The sequence below is a fragment of the Ursus americanus genome, chromosome 5 (genome assembly GCF_024610735.1).
Source record: "Ursus americanus isolate L20-20 chromosome 5, mUrsAme1.1.p, whole genome shotgun sequence".
NCBI lineage: Eukaryota > Metazoa > Chordata > Mammalia > Carnivora > Ursidae > Ursus > Ursus americanus.
In genome coordinates this window covers 55,177,296-55,197,539 of record NC_142131.1, presented here as the reverse complement: position 1 = coordinate 55,197,539, position 20,244 = coordinate 55,177,296, and the positions used below count along the sequence as shown (strand labels likewise).

Here is a 20,244-nt window from a genome sequence, read left to right as displayed (position 1 = left end):
ATTAAAGCTCAGAGAGATTAAGCAACTTGTCTAAGGTTACACAGCAAGTATATGGTAGAGTGGACACTCACACTCAGGTCTCCAAAACAGATAATAAGAAGGTTAATGTGTCTATGAAGCTGTAGAACATTAACCAAATTAATGTTATCATTTTTATTGTGTGACTCCAAACCTAGTGGAATGGCCATTATTACTTCTCTCTTGAAAAAAATATAAGACTGAATCAAATGCTCAAAAGGAGATTTCAAATCACAAGTGCTACAGTGGGACAGAATTTCAGTAATCACAGTGAATTATGCATGACCTGAAAATAAATGAAATGTTCTTCACTCGTTAGTCCTTCCACCCTCACTGTGGCATTTGCCTTCTCAGTTGATATAGCAGAAATTAGCTTCATCACATATATCTCACATCAGACTTTAGACAAAGCTCACAGCACCATTTTACAATAGTATACCTAGTTCACATTTTAAAAAACAAGAGCTATAAATGAAGAAGGGATGAGTGAGTGACAGCTAAACAGCCACGCCACCCTTCTACTGACGAGAGGATAAAAAAGAATTCCCCTAACATGCGGCAGGAAATAGTTCAGTGACATAGTGGGAAGTTACCTACTATTGTGAGGCACTAGAATGATTCACCAGAGGCCCTTACTGATAATTAGAGAAATAAATGGAAAAGGCTGTCTTTGGGGACAGGTTAGAATATAGTTCACCTGCCATCTTATAGATTCTTCCAGTTTTAAGACAATTTTTTTCAAGTAAGCAACTAAACCACTCAAATAGCCCCATGTGTAAGGAAACAAAAATCACCATTCAAAAAAGCAAACCAAACATTAAAAAGTAGAAAAATAGATTCTTAACAGATTATTAAATATAGATCATTAACTTCTGACAATGGGGCCATCAAAGAAAACCTTCCTTACCTTTTCAAAATCAGCCCTTGATCCCCTCACTATGGCAAGAACATTTGCCTAGATGAACCATGGAAGTACAACACTGTACCAATGCTACATCTTACAAAGGCATAGGAGAGAAAAGAGATAAAGCTTAAAGGATAAAAAGTAAATGGGACTAAAATTCCTCCTCAACTATGGTATGTTTAGAATCTTCCCTAGGCAAAATTAGAAACTTCGTAGTGTGTCGGGCATCTTTCCTACTTGCCTGGTAGGATAAAAACTTAAACTTTTAGGTATTAAGAGACCTCAAATCTAGTATCTCTGAAGAACCAAGTATCAGTCACATATATCACATTTAAAGGGCTTAGAAGAGAGCCCTACTCATAGTAAATGCTATACTTATTGGTTATTCTAGCTACTTTTATTGTCACTTTCATTTACATCTTAAGTCTCCCTAATTTGGATTAAAAGGCTTTGTCCCTATTAATGGAATCCGAAATATCAGTAAGCAGATGTAGAGAAATATTTTTGGAAATTCCTGAAATAAGACTTGGTAGGCAAACACCTACTCATCCAGTCTAGTATGCCTTTCCACTAAGTAATGGCTGCGTGCCCAGGAAGCAATTATCAAACTTTCTCTGAACACCAAAGGAAGATACACCTACATGGTCAGCTGTGAAGAATTTTATATGGCTCATATACGCTCAAGTATCTATTGGTTGGACCTTCATGTCCATGGTAATTAAATCAATATTGGAGTAATAAACAGATATGCTTTAAACAGGAGAAACATACCAAAACTGAAACCACTAAATGGTGATAATTCCACTCAATTGACGTGATCCTCAGGCCACCTACCCCTCTTTACTACTTCTGTTGTTGATTTGAAGGTTTCTTCCTCTCTAATTATTTAGTTCCCTGCACAAAAATGGAAACCTAAATACGAAGACAGTCTCCTTAGTGAAAAGAGAAAGGAAACTGTATAACTGCTAAGAGTTAAGGGAGATGAAGGGAAGAGTTGACAATATAAAGCCCTACATGTATAGAACCTTGTTTGTCTGGTAATTTCTGAAACCAAATCATGTTTTTCCATCTCCGCACCTTCCCAGTGACACGTCACCATCGCCCTGCTCTCCTGCCTTTGCTGAGACCACACCCTGTCTCCTAAAACAAACTGCTTGAACTCTGCTCCACCCCTACTTGTATCTGGCAAGAGGAGGGGGGGGGAAGCTTTCAGATGAACAACTATCCAATACAAATCAGTTTGGAACCCATCAATCACTGGTCTTATATCTGGAGAATTTTTGCTGGATAGAACGTCAGTCTCAGAATACAGTTTCCCTTTTAGTCCTTTCTTAAACAGGAAAGATTCCAAGCCCCCACCACGATAAAGAAATTGAGTTTTCTTTATACTTTTTTTCACTTCCCAACTCTTTGCCCTTCCTCCTGCATGAGCTTGTGAAGGCTTACAGTCAAAATTCACATCTAAAATAAAGAGGGCCGCAAGAGAAGCTCATGTAATCCTACTCCTTAAATATCACTAAGACATCTGAGATATTGTTTAGATTGTGGACTCTTACTTTGACATGCCAGCATAGGTAGATGGACAGGCAAGCACATCAGATGTCACTGTTTGGCAGCTGATAAAAGTCAGTGCTGCTATAATACTAAGCACAGAGCCACTAGATTAGTCTGTGAGGGAAGAGGATGCCTCTTCCTTCCCTTCGATAGTGGGTTAAACCCAGCTGGCACCCTCTGGAACAACGGGTAAGTCCCATCTTTATTTCTGATACAGTTTTGGGTTTTGTTTTTGTTTTTTGTCCAAATCAGAGGAATGTGTACAAAGATGATCTTCACATAAAAACTCTGAAAGTCACAACATCATGTTATTATAGCAAGACACAACAAGAAAGTAACTTACTCGTTCCACTGAAACTGGAAGTCATTATAGAAAGGGTACAAGGAAGGATGGCTGTGTGTCAATATTCTTAAATCATTTTTCCTTGAAAAGGCATACTTGGTCTGATTATAATTGTGGTGATGTCCTAGAGCTTCAAAATATCCTCAATCAGTTTTTTGTGCAAGTCTGTGCTATATTAGAGATAGAAAGAAAAAAGTTAAGATTTTTAAAATAGAAACCTGCATAGTATTTTACTTATAAAATCTTTGTAAATTATTTAACATTATTTGGAATAAAATGATACTGTCATATAAAAGAATCTATTATAGAATTAAATTGTTGTACAGTAACTACAAACATGAAGAAAAGCTTTTCAGAGTTCTCTATTTGAACAACTGTATAAAATTTTGTTGAGACATGAGAACAATGAAACTTTTGAAAGAACATATTTTCAATTGAGCTTTGAAAAATAACAGTAACTGTTAACTATATACGCTGATACCAAAATGTACAAGATAGTTGGATATCTTGAAAACATATGTAAAGGAGGGGGCGTTTTGGAAAACATCTACTGGCTATTTGTTAAACAGTTTATTCCTTGCTATATGAAATGAATCTGAATAATTTGCCTTCCTAAAAGGGAATTTAAGAACCAAATTTGGATTCAATTCTGCAATGGAATGAATAAGCCCATAACTACAAAACTACTTGCCCTGAAATAGAGTCCTTTTTTGAGAAGATCTAATTAAAGCCTCCTTCTGGATGTTTTCCTCCAACAATTTAAAGGCCTAATATAGTTAATTACTAAAATGCATTCTAGTTGAACATGCTTGTGTTCATAAACTTGAAATTAAGGAGTACATTGCTTTTTAAGTGTTCTTTTTCAACAGAATCTTTCTCTTGGCTGTTCAGTAGCATTTGTTCTTTCCTAAAACTACTAGTTTTAACTCTGAACCACATGCACAGCCTTGGGATGAACTTATTTGGTCTGAAATTTCTTCATTAAAAATGATACGGACTTCAGGATAGGAAATTAAACAATAAGATTTCATTTTGATGATGACAGTTTGGGTAACTTAATCAATTAATAGTTTGATTTATCATTATCTCAGAGTTGGCTTATACTATGTAAAATTAAATGTATTTTCGACTAAATTACCTGATATTTTGAATAAAGACAGAATCAATGTGACAATTCATAGGGCTAATCTGTGTGTGTAATGTCTATATATAGTTCTGCTTAGATTTACCATACTAATGGAAGAAATCGGAGGCAAATAAAACCCTTCAAAGCTGATTTTAGGGGCAAAAGATTCATCTAAGGAAAATGGGGATTACAGGAAGTCAGAAGAACCAATGCAGAGCTAAGTAAGAGAAATGGCACCCATCTTTTCTGGTAAGGCATAACTAGCTTCATATTGCCTTACTTACTTCTGTACATCCTTGTCCGCCATTTTGAAAGAAAAAGTAAGAGAGGCTAGAACAGTTTTAAAATTAGTCAAAATACGTATGAAAGATAATAAAAAGTGAAACTCTAAGAGAATATCAACACAAAAACTAGATAGTATAATCTAAAAATAACAGAAAAATTTATATATTGCACTGGAATACAGTCAGTAACATACATACACAGAGAAAGATATATACACTCCTTAATTATCATCTAGTTTGGTACTATGGTCAATTTGGAATCAAGAGAAGAGACAGTGCATTGAAAGGTAAAAAAAATACACTCAAAATTGACAACAATGATTTATACATGTTCCCTCTATGAAATTCTGAAAGGTTGAAGGAGTAAATGCAGATGTTCATGTTCTTTATAAAAACGCATAGTGTTCCCCTTGATTTACCAATACATCATTCATCACAGATCACCACAGGACATTTATTAACTGGTGTATTATCGGCTATTCATTAGTTTTCACGAGCAATGGGAAAAATTCAGATAGAATGGGAGCTGACATGTTAGATACTTAACAGCTAATAATTGAAATCAATAAATCTCTCTGATTAATGAAACTGAACCCTTTGGGCAAAAGCTTATCCTAAAACCATTAAATTTCCACCCTGAGCAACATCACAGAATTTCTCTTCCTAAGTAACCACGAGGCAAACTCAAACTTCCTGCTCCTTTATCTTGAAGGCCCTGAGCATGGTTTAAGAATTACCCAGAGGCAAACAAACATTAATGAATCCTTTTTTCTTGTTCTCAGGAGAAAAGTCATTTGTACAAAGACAGAGATAAAGGAAGAAGTCTAGAAGCCAGGAAAGTTCCACCTTAAGGTGACCTTGAAAGCATAAAAGGCCAAAAAAAAAAAGCATATACACTCCTAAAGATGTTAAACAAACAACACTGTTTTTTATGCAAATATTGTAACGGAATCATTTTCTCCTTTTGAAGGAACAATATTCTTCAAGAGAAGGCCACTCCATCAAAAACAGGAGCACAGTATTCCCAAGATCTCAACAAGGAGGGGCAGACCAAGGTTGCTTCTGATTCCTTGGGACCTTCTGTGATTCCAGGCTTGCCACCCCAAATTCAGGACCCCACCCTTCCAGGAGCAAATCATTATAGTAATAAATTGCCTCCATCTTCCATATACCAGCTAAGCATGTTTAACTACGAACGTCCAAAACACTTCCTTCAATCCCAAAATCCATGTGGCTCCAGACTGCAGCCTTCTGCACCGGAAACCTCCAGCTATTCTAGCCAGACCAAACAGTCTTCCATTATCATCCAGCCCCGCCAATGCACAGAGCAAAGATTTTCTGCCTCCTCAACAGTGAGCTCTCACATCACTATGTCCTCTGCTTTCCCTGCTTCTGCCCAGCAGCATGCTGGCTCCAACCCAAGCCAAAGGGTTACAGCCACCTATAACCAGTCCCCAGCCAGCTTCCTCAGCTCCATATTACCATCACAGCCTGATTATAGTAGCAGTAAAATCCCTTCCAGTATGGACTCCAAGTAAGTGAATTTTTTATATGTATGACTATATACTGCATATACTGTGAGCTTTATCTGAGGAGTGTGGGGGGTATGTCCTAGTTCACTATTTACTAGCTAAACAGGCAGTGCGACCTCAAGGGCTCTTTCATCATTCTCCTAAAACACCTTGAACCAGGGTGCTGGCAGTAAGAAATCATCTGACCCATTCCCTAGTGTCCACACTAAGACAGACCCAAGTCACCTATTACCACATACAATTACTTACCTATTATTTTCCATCTTCAAAAAATGATTTCAGCATACCCAAGAACAGTGAACTATTCTCCCAGTTCTAAGTTAAAGTCCTCACGCTATAAATTTAATTCCTCTAGTTCTGGGCTCAGCTGAGATGAAGAGCACCTGTCTGCTCCTCCTCAGATAGGATTTCCTCTCACATAAGCAGAGGCTATTAAATGTCTTCTCAGTCTTAGTCTTTTCTTCCTATCCATTTTCCCCTCTGACCCTGACTATCCATTTGGTTAAAAAAAAAAAAAAAAAGGCAGGGTGGTTAATAAAAACCTGGGATTCAGATGCTGAAGTGTATGAATTTTCCTTACTATGATCAGAAGAAAGGCTTGAATAGATAAATGACCTTAGGGTGCCCTTTAGCAATTAAAACCACACTTTGTCCAAATTGGTTCAGCTGATTGTTCTGTCTAAATAAAGAGAAGAATACCTGGAGCCTTATGCAAGCATGTACTACTTTCAACATCCTAAAACTATCCTAGGAGAACCTGATATGAATAAGGACACAGTGGTTGTGCTTTTTTTAAAACATGAACTGAATACTTTGTGCTTATGCAAACCTAGAGCTATCAGTTTTCCTATCCGTTGGCTGGCTAAAACACCAGAGAATTAAATCAGAGGCATCTGAAAAACTGTCTGATGGAATATGTTTTGTTGCAGGCTTATCAACAGATTCGCTGAGATTCTTGATAATTTCTCTCAGTCTTCTCTGGAGGCTAATTTTTCTAGAGATTCCTATTGTTGGTAACAACTCTGGAAACTTAGTTGAACTGACTACAGTAATTCAACCTGCAAAGAATACTTTACAACATTTTAAAAAATCAAAATGAAAAAAGCCAAAAACATTTATTAGAATTCTATATATACTAGGTTGAATCATTTGAAATGGCTGATAGTCAACTATTTTTCACCTAAAAAAACGGCATTCATAAGTCTGACCTAATATTTTTTAAAGATGCCTTTAAGAATTAAGAGCCCTCTTACTCTTCCCTCCAAAATTCCCATTATACCCATTATCACACATTATAGATTTTTCTTGTTACATTTTACCCACATGATCATTTTCCATCTAGCTTTCCATTATTTTCAGATTTCCTATATGAGCACTTTTAAATCCAAAATAACCTTTTCTGGGGGCCCCAAGCCAAGAAAAAAAAATAGTAAAATAAAATAACCTTTTCTTACTATACTATTTTTCTTAGTCTTTCAACCTTATTCCAAATATCTGCCCAGAAAAGAAAGCCACAAACAAATATTAAAGAACCTCAACCACATTCCTGGCTCTGTGCACAGAACTAAGAGAAAAAGGCAAAAATGGAGAGTATAAGAAATAAGTATAGGAGGTCCCCAAACCAGAGATCAAAGATACAACTTTAGCTGTTCCATTTGCAGCAACCATAGATAACTCTTTTAATCTTCCCACAGCCACTTGATACCCATTCGGTGTCCAGCTGCACAGGGTGGAAAGCTCTGGCCCTTTGAACATTTGTGCACAACTCCCTCATTGTTATGGTGGGCTTAAGTTTGCCCTGCGTTCAAAAATAATCCCTTGGATTCTGACCTAGATTGCTTTGAAAGCTTTATTTAGCTTTTCATCAGTAGGAAACCCTTAAGCAAACATTTTATTCAGTCGATCAAACCACAGACGGGAAATTGAGAACTCTAATCCTAATTATTCCATTCAAAAAGCCTGCTGTGTGACACTGAGCATGTGTGCCTAACCTGCTCAGTGATTCAGTTTTATGATTTATAACAAAATTAAGGATCTGGCTGATTAATGATAGGGAAAAAAAGACCTATAAAGCAGAGTGCAAGAATAATATTAGTTTATAAATATGAGCACATATCTAGTCTTAACACTCAGGCCATCTAAACTGAGAGGGGAATTCAGTGAATAAATTGACTAGGTCACATACACATCAGTGATTCTCAGGCTTGGTTTTGATAATCCTTCAGGATTTCTCAAATATACTGTATTATACTATGACAGTCTAAAAACAAAATTATTTAATTCTAATTCATTTTAACAAACATGTGACTTTTATAAAGATGGTAGGCTAACATAAAAAAAAAAAAAACAGGCTTTGGGGTGCCTGAGTGGCTTAGTTGGTTAAACACCCAACTCTTGGTTTTGGCTCAGGTCATGATCTCAGGGTCATGAGATCCAGCCCCACGTCAGGTTCCACACTCAGTGCAGAGTGGGCGAGATTCTCTCCCCCTCCCTCCTCCCTCTGTCCCTCCCCCCTCACTCACTCTCTCCCTCTAAAACGAATAAAATGAAAAATAAAATCTTAAAAAAATAGGCTATTATAACTTCATATAGTTAGAATAATAGATCTATAAGACCAAAGGAATTTTACCACTTTGACAGGAGAATTCAACCTTTAAAAAAACAAAAACAAAAACCACACAAACAACTCACTATTTCTTTAAACACTTGGTCTGGCTATTTACTTAACAAATCAGATTTCAGTTAAGCATTAATTTAGACAACCCTGAAGACCTGAAATGTAAGGAAGAGAAATGTATACCATCAACTTTCAATACAGAGCATCTTGAATACAATTAAAAACCCATTCATTCAGCCAATAGAGTAATGCCTATACCAAAACTCCATGTTAGTGAAAATAAATATTACAATGGTGAGTAATAAGCCATCTTTTTTACTTCAGAATGTTTACAATCTAGAGATTACTAACCAAGTCCCCAAAGCCTGCAAGAATTGAAACTCTGGCTCCTCTCAGGAGAGATACATTTCCACTTAGCTTATAAGTTCTTTTAATGACCCTTGAGAATATCCGAACAGGAACAAGTTGGAAAACAGATCTAGGCTGCCTCATAATGATAACTGGAGAATGTTTATCATGATAATGCTAAAATATTCACTGAGGGCAGTGACCAGTTACCCTGCATTACACATATATAAGCACACACCTGCAGGGCCCTTTAATGAACTAGGCGAAATATGAACAAACAACTGTGGAAGTGTGAGTTCCCTAACAAATGTAATAATACAGGAATCCCTAAATACTAAGCCTGCACGCCGTCACAATCAACAGGGGAACTCGGGGAGGGGTAAGAGCATTTTTCAAGATAAAATTTAGGATCAGAACTTGAAATACGGATTTAAACCAAACTTTTCAACTGCTATTCAAATTTGTTTTCTTTTTTCCCCAAAACCCTCTTTGTGTTCAGATTACATTTCTTCCTCCTTCCTCCTCTAATCATTCCTTTCTTTCTCTAAAAATCACTTCAGCAATGTTAAAGAAACCATTGTTACTGTAAAAGCTATTTGTTACATAGTACCACACTTGAATTGTATAAAACAGGAAATTAAAAGAAACTGGAAATTAAAAGGAAAGCCAGACTATGTCAACTGTACACTCCATTCAAAGCAACAGAATATTCACTAAATACCAGTGGTTACATTGGTAAATGTTTAACAATCAGCTCTGGAGAAAGGAGGTAGGATTTGTGGTATTTACCAACTTCCCTGGTGTACATACTCGCATCACCACCAATTTCGCACTATCAACACGAGATCACAGGGAGCTGAGAACAGTATCCACCCATAAAAGAAACTTACCAAATTCAATTATAAGACTGGAAGAACTCTCTTGGGGTGCCTGGGTGGCGCAGTCGTTAAGCATCTGCCTTCGGCTCAGGGCGTGATCCCGGCGTTATGGGATCGAGCCCCACATCAGGCTCCTCTGCTATGAGCCTGCTTCTTCCTCTCCCACTCCCCCTGCTTGTGTTCCCTCTCTCACTGGCTGTCTCTGTCAACTAAATAAATAAAATCTTTAAAAAAAAAAAGACTGGAAGAACTCTCAAGCTGCCAGTTATTAGTCTTATACTCTCACTCACTTCTTTAGGGAAGATCTTCAAGGAAGGACATCCTCCTTATGCCTAATCTAATTTGTTCCTCCAGCCACTAAATTTTAATTTGCTAAGAAAAAAAAAAAAAAGCTGGTAACCATTCTTATTAAATCCCTCTTGACTATTACTAGGAAATTGGTATTTTTAATAACACTAATAGTACTAAGTGGTAGATTCAACCTATCTAAAGGTGACTGACAAAATGAGGTCAATTCATAGTACTACATCCTTCTCTGAGGATCTTTTTTAAAAATCTTTTTCTGGGGTGCCTGGCCAGGTGAGTCAGAAGATCATGTGACTCTTGATTTCAGGGTCCTGAGCTCAAGCCCCACATTGGGTGTAGAGATTACTTAAATAAATAAAAACTTTTTTAAAAAACTTTTTTCTTTTTAAAGCTATCAACAACCCTCATTTAGCCAACCTGTAAATACTAAACCATCCCAAAGTGCAAATGCTAAGCCCACCCCAAGGACTCCTGACCATGAAATACAAGGATCAAAAGAAGCTCTGATTCAAGATTTGGAGAGAAAGCTAAAATGCAAGGACAGCCTTCTTCATAACGGAAATCAAGTAAGCAAAATGTCTATTTTGCACAAAAAGCCAATTAAACTACACAATCTAATCTCAGATAAGAAAGTTCTTTCTGTCTCACAGATCTATGTCCATATAATCTGCAAGGGACAAGATTATCTAAAAATAGGGACTATTTGGATCCAATACCACATACTATGCATGAAAACGCCTCTTGGTTTTCAGCAGTAAAAGAATGACACAAAAGAAGTAAAGAATGTAAACAACGTAAAAAAATGAAGAAAAGAAAAAGAAATCTGAATAATTTAACGAAAATTTTGTTTTAAGCATTACTCCTCATAAAATACGTCTAATGACCAAATAACCAATAAGGGAATATTCTCAGTGAACTTCTTCACATACTTTGGTATATACTACTGATGGACACATAGCTATGAGATTTATAACTCTTCTGTACCCACTATATTAGTCACTTACCTCTGCAACAGCGTTAAATGCCTTAAATCCAAATACATTTAACATACACTGCTTTCAACCAGAAATTAAATCTGGTATTCAGTGTCCATTTAATAAAATTTATTTCTCCATGTGAGACTATGCAGTACTATATTCAAAGATGGAGCCAATGAGAACATGCAGAACAAAAGGGAAGGTGAAGAACTTGCCCTTACTTGGGATATCCTTACTTAAAGGTGATTAGCCTGCCATTCCCAGGAGCAAGAGGAAAACAGATGAGGGAAGTGGCACTAGAATGAAAGGGAAATGCTTTGAATGAAAACGAAGTTTTAAAACATAGTATGTATCTGTAATTCAATAGACAGAACCATACTTCTTTGGTATAGTTCTTGTGGTTTTAAGGTAAAGGTACACAAACAACTTTTATTAAATCTCATTGCTGTCTCCTTAATGATTTCTTTAAAGCGGCTAACATATGAGGAGAAGATGGCTCGCAGATTGCTAGGACCACAGAACGCAGCTGCTGTGTTTCAAGCTCAAAACGACAGTGAGGCACAAGACTCACCACAGGTAAATTATAATAATCTTTACCTAAATGGAGTATTTTTCTTTCACGTGATTTATAAATGTGTATTTCCAAATCCTCATAAATACAGCTTGAAGCAAAAGTCAATCACTTCCATGCTCCATTAGGTATAAAAAGGAGAGGCCACGATGAGCTAAAATAGAGAGAAACTTAAAATCTTGCCCCATTTTCTGGTGTTCTAATATCAGCATATGAAATGTCACAAAGACAAAACACCAGAAGGCTAACAGTGTCACTTTTCATCTGGACATTTAGGGGTCTGTTACACCTACAACTCTTTTTCCAATGTCAGCAGGGATAGAGAATTTATGAGTTGTAAATCTTTAATAGGACAGAAGTTAAAACTCTGAGCCAAAGTAATTATAACCTTTTCCCATAAGCTATTAATCATTTCAATGTTTTAAAATATAATTGTGGAACTAATGAAATATCCAATTCCCTTTGTTTCTGTATTCAAAAATGCTTCTTATTTAAAACAAAACAAGGAACAACAATAAAAAAAAAAGCCTTGAGTAATGATCTAACATTAACAAAAGGACCCTTTCCAAGAACAGATAAACTTTATGGAAGGCATAAAGTGAATATCCCACAGGCTTGTTTCCGATCAATTTCATTCTAACAAGTAAACTTAACCCTGAAGAGACACACAGAGGTGAAGAAACAGACTGAACTTTACAGCTGTCTTCCTTCTGTAGCTACCTCTCATTTCTTGTCAAAAATTCCAAAAGAAACTGGAAGTCAAAGGGCACCCAAGAACTGGGCACCCAAGAACTCCAAGCTCCTAAGCACAGGAAGCTGAAAAAAGGATTTTCATTTCTATTAAATGCAACTACTAAAAAGGATGGAGCAGGATCTAACAGTGCAACTAATTAGAAAATTAAAACAGAATTTGACTGTCTCTTTGGCTACTCAACAGTTCATATATTCATTCAATTAAATATTTTATATGGAGCACCTACTGTGTGTTGGGCTCTGGACTGGTACAGATTACAGCAAGAAGATGTGAAACTACCTCTATTAGCAGGAGTAACTCAAAACAATGTTATATTGATGGTTTATGTTATAAATTCAGTGTATGATTTTGAGGGCAAGGATCTATCATTTTTCTTATTCATTCTTTAAAAACATTAAAATAAAGGGGATGGTACCAGCAAAACATACCATTATGAAATCAGAAAAGATAAATCTTAGGAGTTTTTTTTGTATGCTTCAAAAACTCTAATAATCCAAAATGTCATCAGAGTACATAAAACTGAAATGTTACACCTCTGAATATGAATATATACATACTCAAACCACTACTATAGGAAACACTAAAAACTTAATTTGGTTATTTTGGGTTTAATCAGATTATTTTTATTTTTTACCAAAAACTTAGTTGATTTGGTAATTTTTTTTTTGACATGTTGCTTAGAGAACCTTAAGACTGGCCAAAAATTGTTAGAGTTGTAAGAATTTTAAAATGACCAAATATATTAAACATATTCATCCCAAAATAAATTTGTACTCAGATTTGCTGCACTGCTATATAGATGTTTTCCAGATATTTGGATATGGATATATTTTTCACTAGTCTCCACTACTGTGCCAAAAACAGTAAAACACACAAAATAAGCACTAACTATTTGATCAGTTAATTAATTATGATTTCCATTGATTTCTGGTTTTATTCTCAAATGGAAATAATTTTCTGGTGCTCAAATATAAATCCTAAAAGATGTTTGCTTAAATATACCTTTGTGAAGCAGGAAGTAATTAATGTTGTTTTTCAAACATTCTCATAGCTCTACACATATCTTCCATGGTGTCCACCATGATTTTGTGCCATGAGGTAAAAAGAGAAGTATTTCCCAGCCTAATATGTGTTAATTGCTGTTGATGCACTTTTCAGCAGTGGGCAGAATACCCTGTATCAATTGCCAACACAAGTGACTTCATGTCTATTCCTGTTTTACTAAAGGACAATCTGTACTATGTGTTCCCATTTCAAATACACCAGGGGGACACATCACCCTTTGTTGTAAAACAGTCATATGAAAAATGAACCACCAGGAATTCTAAGGCTAGCTAATTTTTATATAAAATACCTGTTGAATAGTCCTATTAATTCTGGGGATTTCTTGCTAAAGTATTAGAAGGTGAGTGCATTCTATTTTAGTTGCTTAGAACAGTTAACCCTTGAACAATCCAGGAGTGAGGGGTGCTAAGCCCCCCTATATAGTTCAAATTCACATATAACTTCTGACTCCCCGACAACTTAACTATTAGCCTACCGTTGACCAGAAGCCTTACCAATAACTGATCAGCACATATTTTGGACACTACATGTATTACATACTATATTCTTAAAATAATCTAGAGGAAAAAGATGGTGAGAAAATATATTTAAAGTATTTACCTTTAAAAAAAACTCACATATAAGTGAACCTGTGCAGTTCAAACCAGTGTTGTTCAAGGATCAACTGTATATGGAATTAACCATGACTGCACATATACAGTCAATAAAGAAACGTTCAACTTCGACTACTTAATTCTGCTTCATTTCAAGCTAACGACCACATTAACATTCTCACTTTGTTTTAATTTCAAGCAGCACAACTCAGAACATGCACGACTGCAAGTTCCTACATCACAAGTAAGGTAAAAAAAAAAATTTCTCATTTACTTTGCTACCAAAAATATTTTCAGCTTAAAAATGTAATATTTATAAAGCCTTCAAGCCTCCTACACCTTTTATAAAAAACAACGTGAATTTTCTAATGTCTGAGAGGGTGATCAAAATTTTTATCTGTTAATTATCAGAACTATCTCAAATGAAGTTTTTTATATGTTTTGGTCAAATAAGCCAGGACCACATGTCCATATTAGGCAACTTTTTCATGATAATTGAAACCCAATTCCAATTACTAAATCATTGCACATGGTTAAGAACTGTCCATGGGGTATTCTGCATTTTAATCACTTTCTTCATCAATTTACAGCACTGTACAAAAGACACAAAGATGTATAATTTGTACCAGATGTTTTTAAGTTGCTACCATTTCTAATAGTCATTAAATATGCCATGTCCTAAGGCCTCTCTCTACTGTTATTACACTAACACATAAAACAGTATAGACTCTGGGGGTTCCAATACAATGGCTTAACTACATTTGTGTAAAAGGAAGAACAATGACAACCTTCCTGCAGAGTGATTATTAAAATATTTTTGTAGAAGTAGATCATCTTCAAGGGGAACTTTGAATGAGCAGGATGCAATCCAGGAGAAATTTTACCCACCTCGTTTCATTCAAGTGCCAGAAAACATGTCAATTGAAGAAGGAAGATTCTGCAGAATGGATTTCAAAGTAAGAGCTCAAAAATGTTGGAGGAAAATTAACAAGATACTATGTTTTGAAACATGTCCTCTTCCTCTTCATCACTTGCTACACACCTGGGGCACCTGGGTGGCTCAGTCGGTTAAGTGTCCAACTTTTGATTTCCGCTCAGGTTGTGATCTCAGGGTTGTGAGACTAAGCCCCATGTCATGCTCTGCACTGGGCATGGAGCCTATTTAATAGTCTCTCTTCCCCTCTGCCCCTCCCTGCCCCTCTAACAAAATAAATAAATAAATAACTTGCTGTACACCTTAACAAGCAACGTGTATAGTGGATAAGAACAAAAATTCTGGAGCTAAGCTTACCTGGGTTTGAATCCTGGCTCTGCCACCATCCAGCTGTATAACCTTAGATAAGGCAGTTAACCTCTGTGCTTTTTGTCTCATCTGTAAAATGGAGTAACAAATGTACCTACCTCATAAAGTTGTTATGAGGATTAACCAAGTAAACAGGCATAAGGTACTCACAATAGTGCCTACCTCCTAATAAATACATTAAGTGAAGCTACCAAAACAATAGGATCTCTAAAGCAAAATGCCTCTTTAATTCTTCTCCATCAAGAAATTCAAGCCAACCTGCTCGCTTGGCCTAGAAGAGTTCTTCAAGCTAGAAGAGATCTTTAGAAAGACCTACATTTTTATTATCCTCATTTTGGAAACCTTTTCTTATACAATGTTTTTCTGGATTCCTTATGGATGAAAGTATATGGGTTTAACTGTTAATATTTATAGAAAAACACTTAACAAGCTGGCATTTAAACAGCAGAGTTACAGTTCAGGAGCACTCCGTTTTGGTAAAGTCACTCATTAGATCACCAATCATCACATGTTATATACCTCTGGGACTTCATCTGCAGTCACCATTATTGAAAAAAACCATAGGACTTCATATTTCTTGTGGAGTCCTAAATAACATTAATTAATGTTCTAAATAAAGTAGTTGAGAGATCTTAAGGAGCATGAGGTTACATACAAAAGGCCTAGATGTGGCTTGAGGTAGTCTGAAAATATTAATTTCAAAAGTTTTAATTTCTGGGGTGCCTGGGTGACTCAGTTGGCTAAGAGTTTGCCTTCGGCTCAGATCATGATTCCAGGGCCCTGAGATCAAGCCTCGCATCGGGCTCCCTGCTCAGTGGGAAGTCTGCTGGTCCCTCTGCCTCTGCCCTCCCCCCTGCTCATGCTCTCTCTCTAATAAATAAATAAAATCTTTAATAGAAAGTTTTAATTTCCACTGTTTTTGTTAAAAAACTGTTGAAACCAAATACCTTTTTAAGCTCTTCCTTTGCATTTTGAATCACAAACCCACCCAGATACTGGAATTATTAAAATTTGTAAATAGACAAATACGTTCCAGTGATGATATAATTTAAAATTCTGTCATCTCCTTGTGTTTTCCTTTCCAGGTAAGCGGACTGCCAGCTCCTGATGTGTCATGGTATCTGAATGGAAGACCAGTTCAATCAGATGAGTTTCACAAAATGATAGTATCTGAAAAGGGTTTTCATTCACTCATCTTTGAAGTGGTCAGAACTTCAGATGCTGGTGCTTATGTGTGTTTTGCCAAGAACAGAGCAGGAGAAGCCACCTTTACTGTGCAGTTGGATGTCCTGGGTAAGCCTTCAAAGAGATCCTCAAGAGTTCCTTAATATCCAGCAGTATTTTTAAAAGCAAGTGTTAAAAAAGAAAAACCCAGATGACTTCATATTTAAGGTTAATGTCTACACAACCCAGGAGAATGCCAATTTTTATCTAAAAGTCACAGCGTGGTGGGGGAGAAGGGGAGGGAGAATTTTTGAGGGGAAACTCCATGAAACTTCAAGGACAGACCTACAACCAAAGCTTTTCAGGAAAAGAAATAAAGAACTGGTACAATTTTGGACAAAACAAATAAGGCAGTACAGGTGACCCTTGAACAACATGGGTTTGAACACCACATGTCCACTTGCATGCAGATTTTTTACAACACACTACTGTACGTTATTTTCACTTCCTTATGATGTTTTAAATAATATATTCTTTTCTCTGGTTTACTTCACTTTAAGAATACAGCATATAATACATGTAACATACAAAGTGTGTGTTAATTGTTTATATTATCGGTAAAGCTTCCAGTCAAGAATATGCTATTAGTAGTTGAGTTTTTGGGGAGTCAAAGTTTCATACAGATTTTTGACTGCATGTGGTGGGGTGGGGGTGCTCCAACACCCCGCATTGTTCAAGGGTAAACTATATAAGCATTTCTAGATGTAACTGAAGGATCTTAAAGTGGAAAACATTAGTCTAATCATTTCTCTGGTCTATATCCAAAATAATCTGATTCTTATTTTTACAGAATTGTCATGCTTACACATAATTTAAAATTAAGGATTAAATAATAACTTTTAGCCTTAGACTATGTTCTCTTTACTACAAACCACTCTCTAATCATAACAAAAACATGCCTACTTCCTTAGAAAACAGGTATGGCTAAACTCATGTCTCATATTTGTCTTCAGTAAGGCAGTTTCTTATAAAACTTATGTACTGTTTTAAAATATTACAATTTAAGTGCTTTAAATATATATTACATTTGTAATGGTTTAAGCCATAGTATAATGCAAAAAAGATACCTGGCTACAATTCACTGTTGATTATATAAAATTTTGATTAAGTTAAAGGACGGACAATTTCTTTGAGTTTGCATTCTACTCAGATCAGTGAAAAATCTTTAAGATTATTCTATGGTAGGGGCGCCTGGGTGGCACAGAGGTTGGGCGTCTGCCTTCAGCTCAGGGCATGATCCCAGCGTTATGGGATCGAGCCCCACATCAGGCTCCTCCGCTATGAGCCTGCTTCTTCCTCTCCCACTCCCCCTGCTTGTGTTCCCTCTCTCGCTGGCTGTCTCTATCTCTGTTGAATAAATAAATAAAATCTTTAAAAAAAAAAAATTATTCTATGGTATAATAATGGGCCTCAATCTAAGAGGAAAAGTAGTGATCTGGGAATCAAAAAAAATCCAATTCAGGTGATTAAGTTTTGGGCAAGTGTTTTTGTGCCAATAGCTCCAGAAATACTATAATGTTAGAGCTAAAAGAGGCCTTGGCAGGTATCTATCCAATTTCATTTCTCCTTCAGAAAAGCTAGGGTTACAGTAGTATATCATTCCCTCTTTTCCTTCAGGTAATTAAAGAAACGACATAACAATTATAGATATTTGTATACTATTTTACAGTTTACAAAATGCTTCTTCATTTATTATCTCAGCTGATCCTCACAGTTTTGAGTACTAGTGGTAGACAGAGCAGTCACTATTACCTGTATTTATTTTATAATGGACTTTCTATTTATCTATTTTACAACAGATAAAACTGAGGCTCAGAGAACTAAACAAAATTTTCCCAATTTGGCATGGCTGGTGGGGCAAATAGACAATTTGAACCTAAGCTGCCTAGTCTTGCCACCACTCATGATGCCTCCTTATTGAAGAGACATAAATGAGAATGTAACTTAAATTATTTGAATTAAACATGACTATAAATTCAACGCAACATTACATTCCTGTTTTCGAACTCAAATTGGTATAATACAAGAGTACTACTGTATGTTCTTTCAACTAATGCTAAAGTTTCAAATCTTCTTGAGTTAGTGTTTTTTAAAACTTTTGTATCAACATACGAATTTCATAATACCTTGGTTTGACTTATTTTCTTTTTATAATATTTCAAATACTTGAATTTTTTATTAATATGTAGCAAAAGAACATAGAAGAGCACCAATGTTTATCTACAAACCACAGAGCAAAAAAGTTTTTGAGGGAGACTCAGTGAAGCTAGAATGCCAAATCTCAGCTGTACCTCCACCAAAGCTTTTCTGGAAAAGAAATAATGAAATGGTACAATTCAACACTGATCGCATAAGGTAGGATAAGTATTCTTAGACATAACTTAGTTTATTTGGGTGAATCCAGCTGTACTTGAAATGCATTACAAATGGCATGCGTTTGTAATCTCACTTCGTCTAGTTTTTAAAACATGTATAGAAATACAATAAACCTCATTAACCCCACTTCCACTAATCAAAATTTTAAGGCATAAAGCTAGGATTTACCTTTTTACTAACAACAAAGAAAGACAGCTCAAGGAAATGATGACACAAATAAAATTAAGGGGGGAGAATTAAACACAATAAAACCAATAGCTATTTGGCATTGACTAGGTACATTCTCAGAATTTCCAAATGCTTCGTTTTCTTACAGTCTAACCCTCTGGGTCAGAGGCATCATAAATAAACTTTCACAGGAAAATTAATACCTACACTGCATTCTTTTATTATTGTTTCTTTTCAGTTTATATCATGATAACTCTGGAAGAGTTACTTTACTGATAAAAGATGTAAACAAGAAAGATGCTGGGTGGTATACTGTGTCTGCAGTTAATGAAGCTGGAGTGACCACATGTAACACAAGATTAGATGTTACAGGTATGTCACGCTATCAACCCAACGACTTAATCAGAAAGATTTAGTAAGAAACACAAATCCCAGCAGAATATAAAAATAATCAATTCTGACTTTTTTTTCTGTTTCTGTCTGATACTGAATACCTAGGGCAACGCATTTGTTTAGAACAGGTTTTCTGAATTAACCTCTTTTTGATCTATTTCAGTTCGTCAAAACCAAACCCTTCCAGCTCCTAAGCAGTTACGTGTTCGACCAACTTTCAGCAAGTATTTAGCACTTAATGGTAAAGGTCTGAATGTGAAACAAGCTTTTAACCCTGAAGGAGAATTTCAGCGTCTGGCAGCTCAATCTGGACTTTATGAAAGTGAAGAACTTTAATGAGGTTACCAACACTGGAAAACACAACAACTACATTATTAGTAACATATTCAATTAAATTTTTAAAGTAAATCCATAGCTGTATTAACAGATTATGGCTTTAATTAGGTAATATAACTAATATATATTTATAATATTTATCCTTTGACTCTTGCACATTCTTCTCTGGTTTGCAAAGCCCGTGGAAAATCTGAGCATATGGGTTTGTAATTGTAGAACACTATCTTAAAATGTGAGATTTTAACATTTAAGTCATACACATTTAACAATTACAGGTTATGAATTAATATCAACTTTTTAAGCACATCTAATGCTTGTAATAAGGTTTACTGGTACTGCTTTCTAAATACTGTTTTACCCATTTTCTCTTAGAGGAATACTAACATGGTATAGTATCTGAGTGTTCCATAGTTCAATGTCAAAAGAGAATAAAATTTCAAATATTTAAAACAGACTGTCTTCTCTTCACAAAAGTCTAGATCTTTAAAATATAACTTCTGGTTTTTATATACTATACAACACTTAGCCAAACCTAAGAATAACGAGTTCCAAAAAAGCAACAATATTATGTTCT

The 20,244-nt window shown here is 35.7% G+C and overlaps 1 protein-coding gene across 4 annotated transcripts; it reads left to right on the top strand.

The window, feature by feature from the left end:
* The first annotated feature begins 2,507 nt into the window (after window positions 1–2,507).
* MYOT (myotilin) lies at window positions 2,508–20,124 on the top strand. 4 transcript variants are annotated; one of them, XM_087862246.1, is made up of 11 exons: window positions 2,529–2,665; window positions 5,012–5,081; window positions 5,200–5,763; window positions 10,302–10,476; window positions 11,359–11,463; window positions 14,070–14,119; window positions 14,694–14,826; window positions 16,259–16,466; window positions 18,587–18,752; window positions 19,180–19,313; window positions 19,498–20,124. In XM_087862246.1, the coding sequence occupies exons 3-11, from the start codon at window positions 5,411–5,413 to the stop codon at window positions 19,668–19,670; spliced, it is 1,497 nt and encodes a 498-aa protein (XP_087718372.1). In that variant the 5' UTR covers window positions 2,529–2,665; window positions 5,012–5,081; window positions 5,200–5,410; the 3' UTR covers window positions 19,671–20,124. The 4 variants fall into 4 exon arrangements, with proteins under 4 accessions (XP_087718373.1, XP_045650580.1, XP_087718372.1 ...); XM_045794625.2 differs by having other exon boundaries at window positions 2,530–2,665; window positions 14,073–14,119; XM_045794624.2 differs by lacking the exon at window positions 5,012–5,081 and having other exon boundaries at window positions 2,512–2,665.
* The last annotated feature ends 120 nt before the right edge of the window (window positions 20,125–20,244 follow it).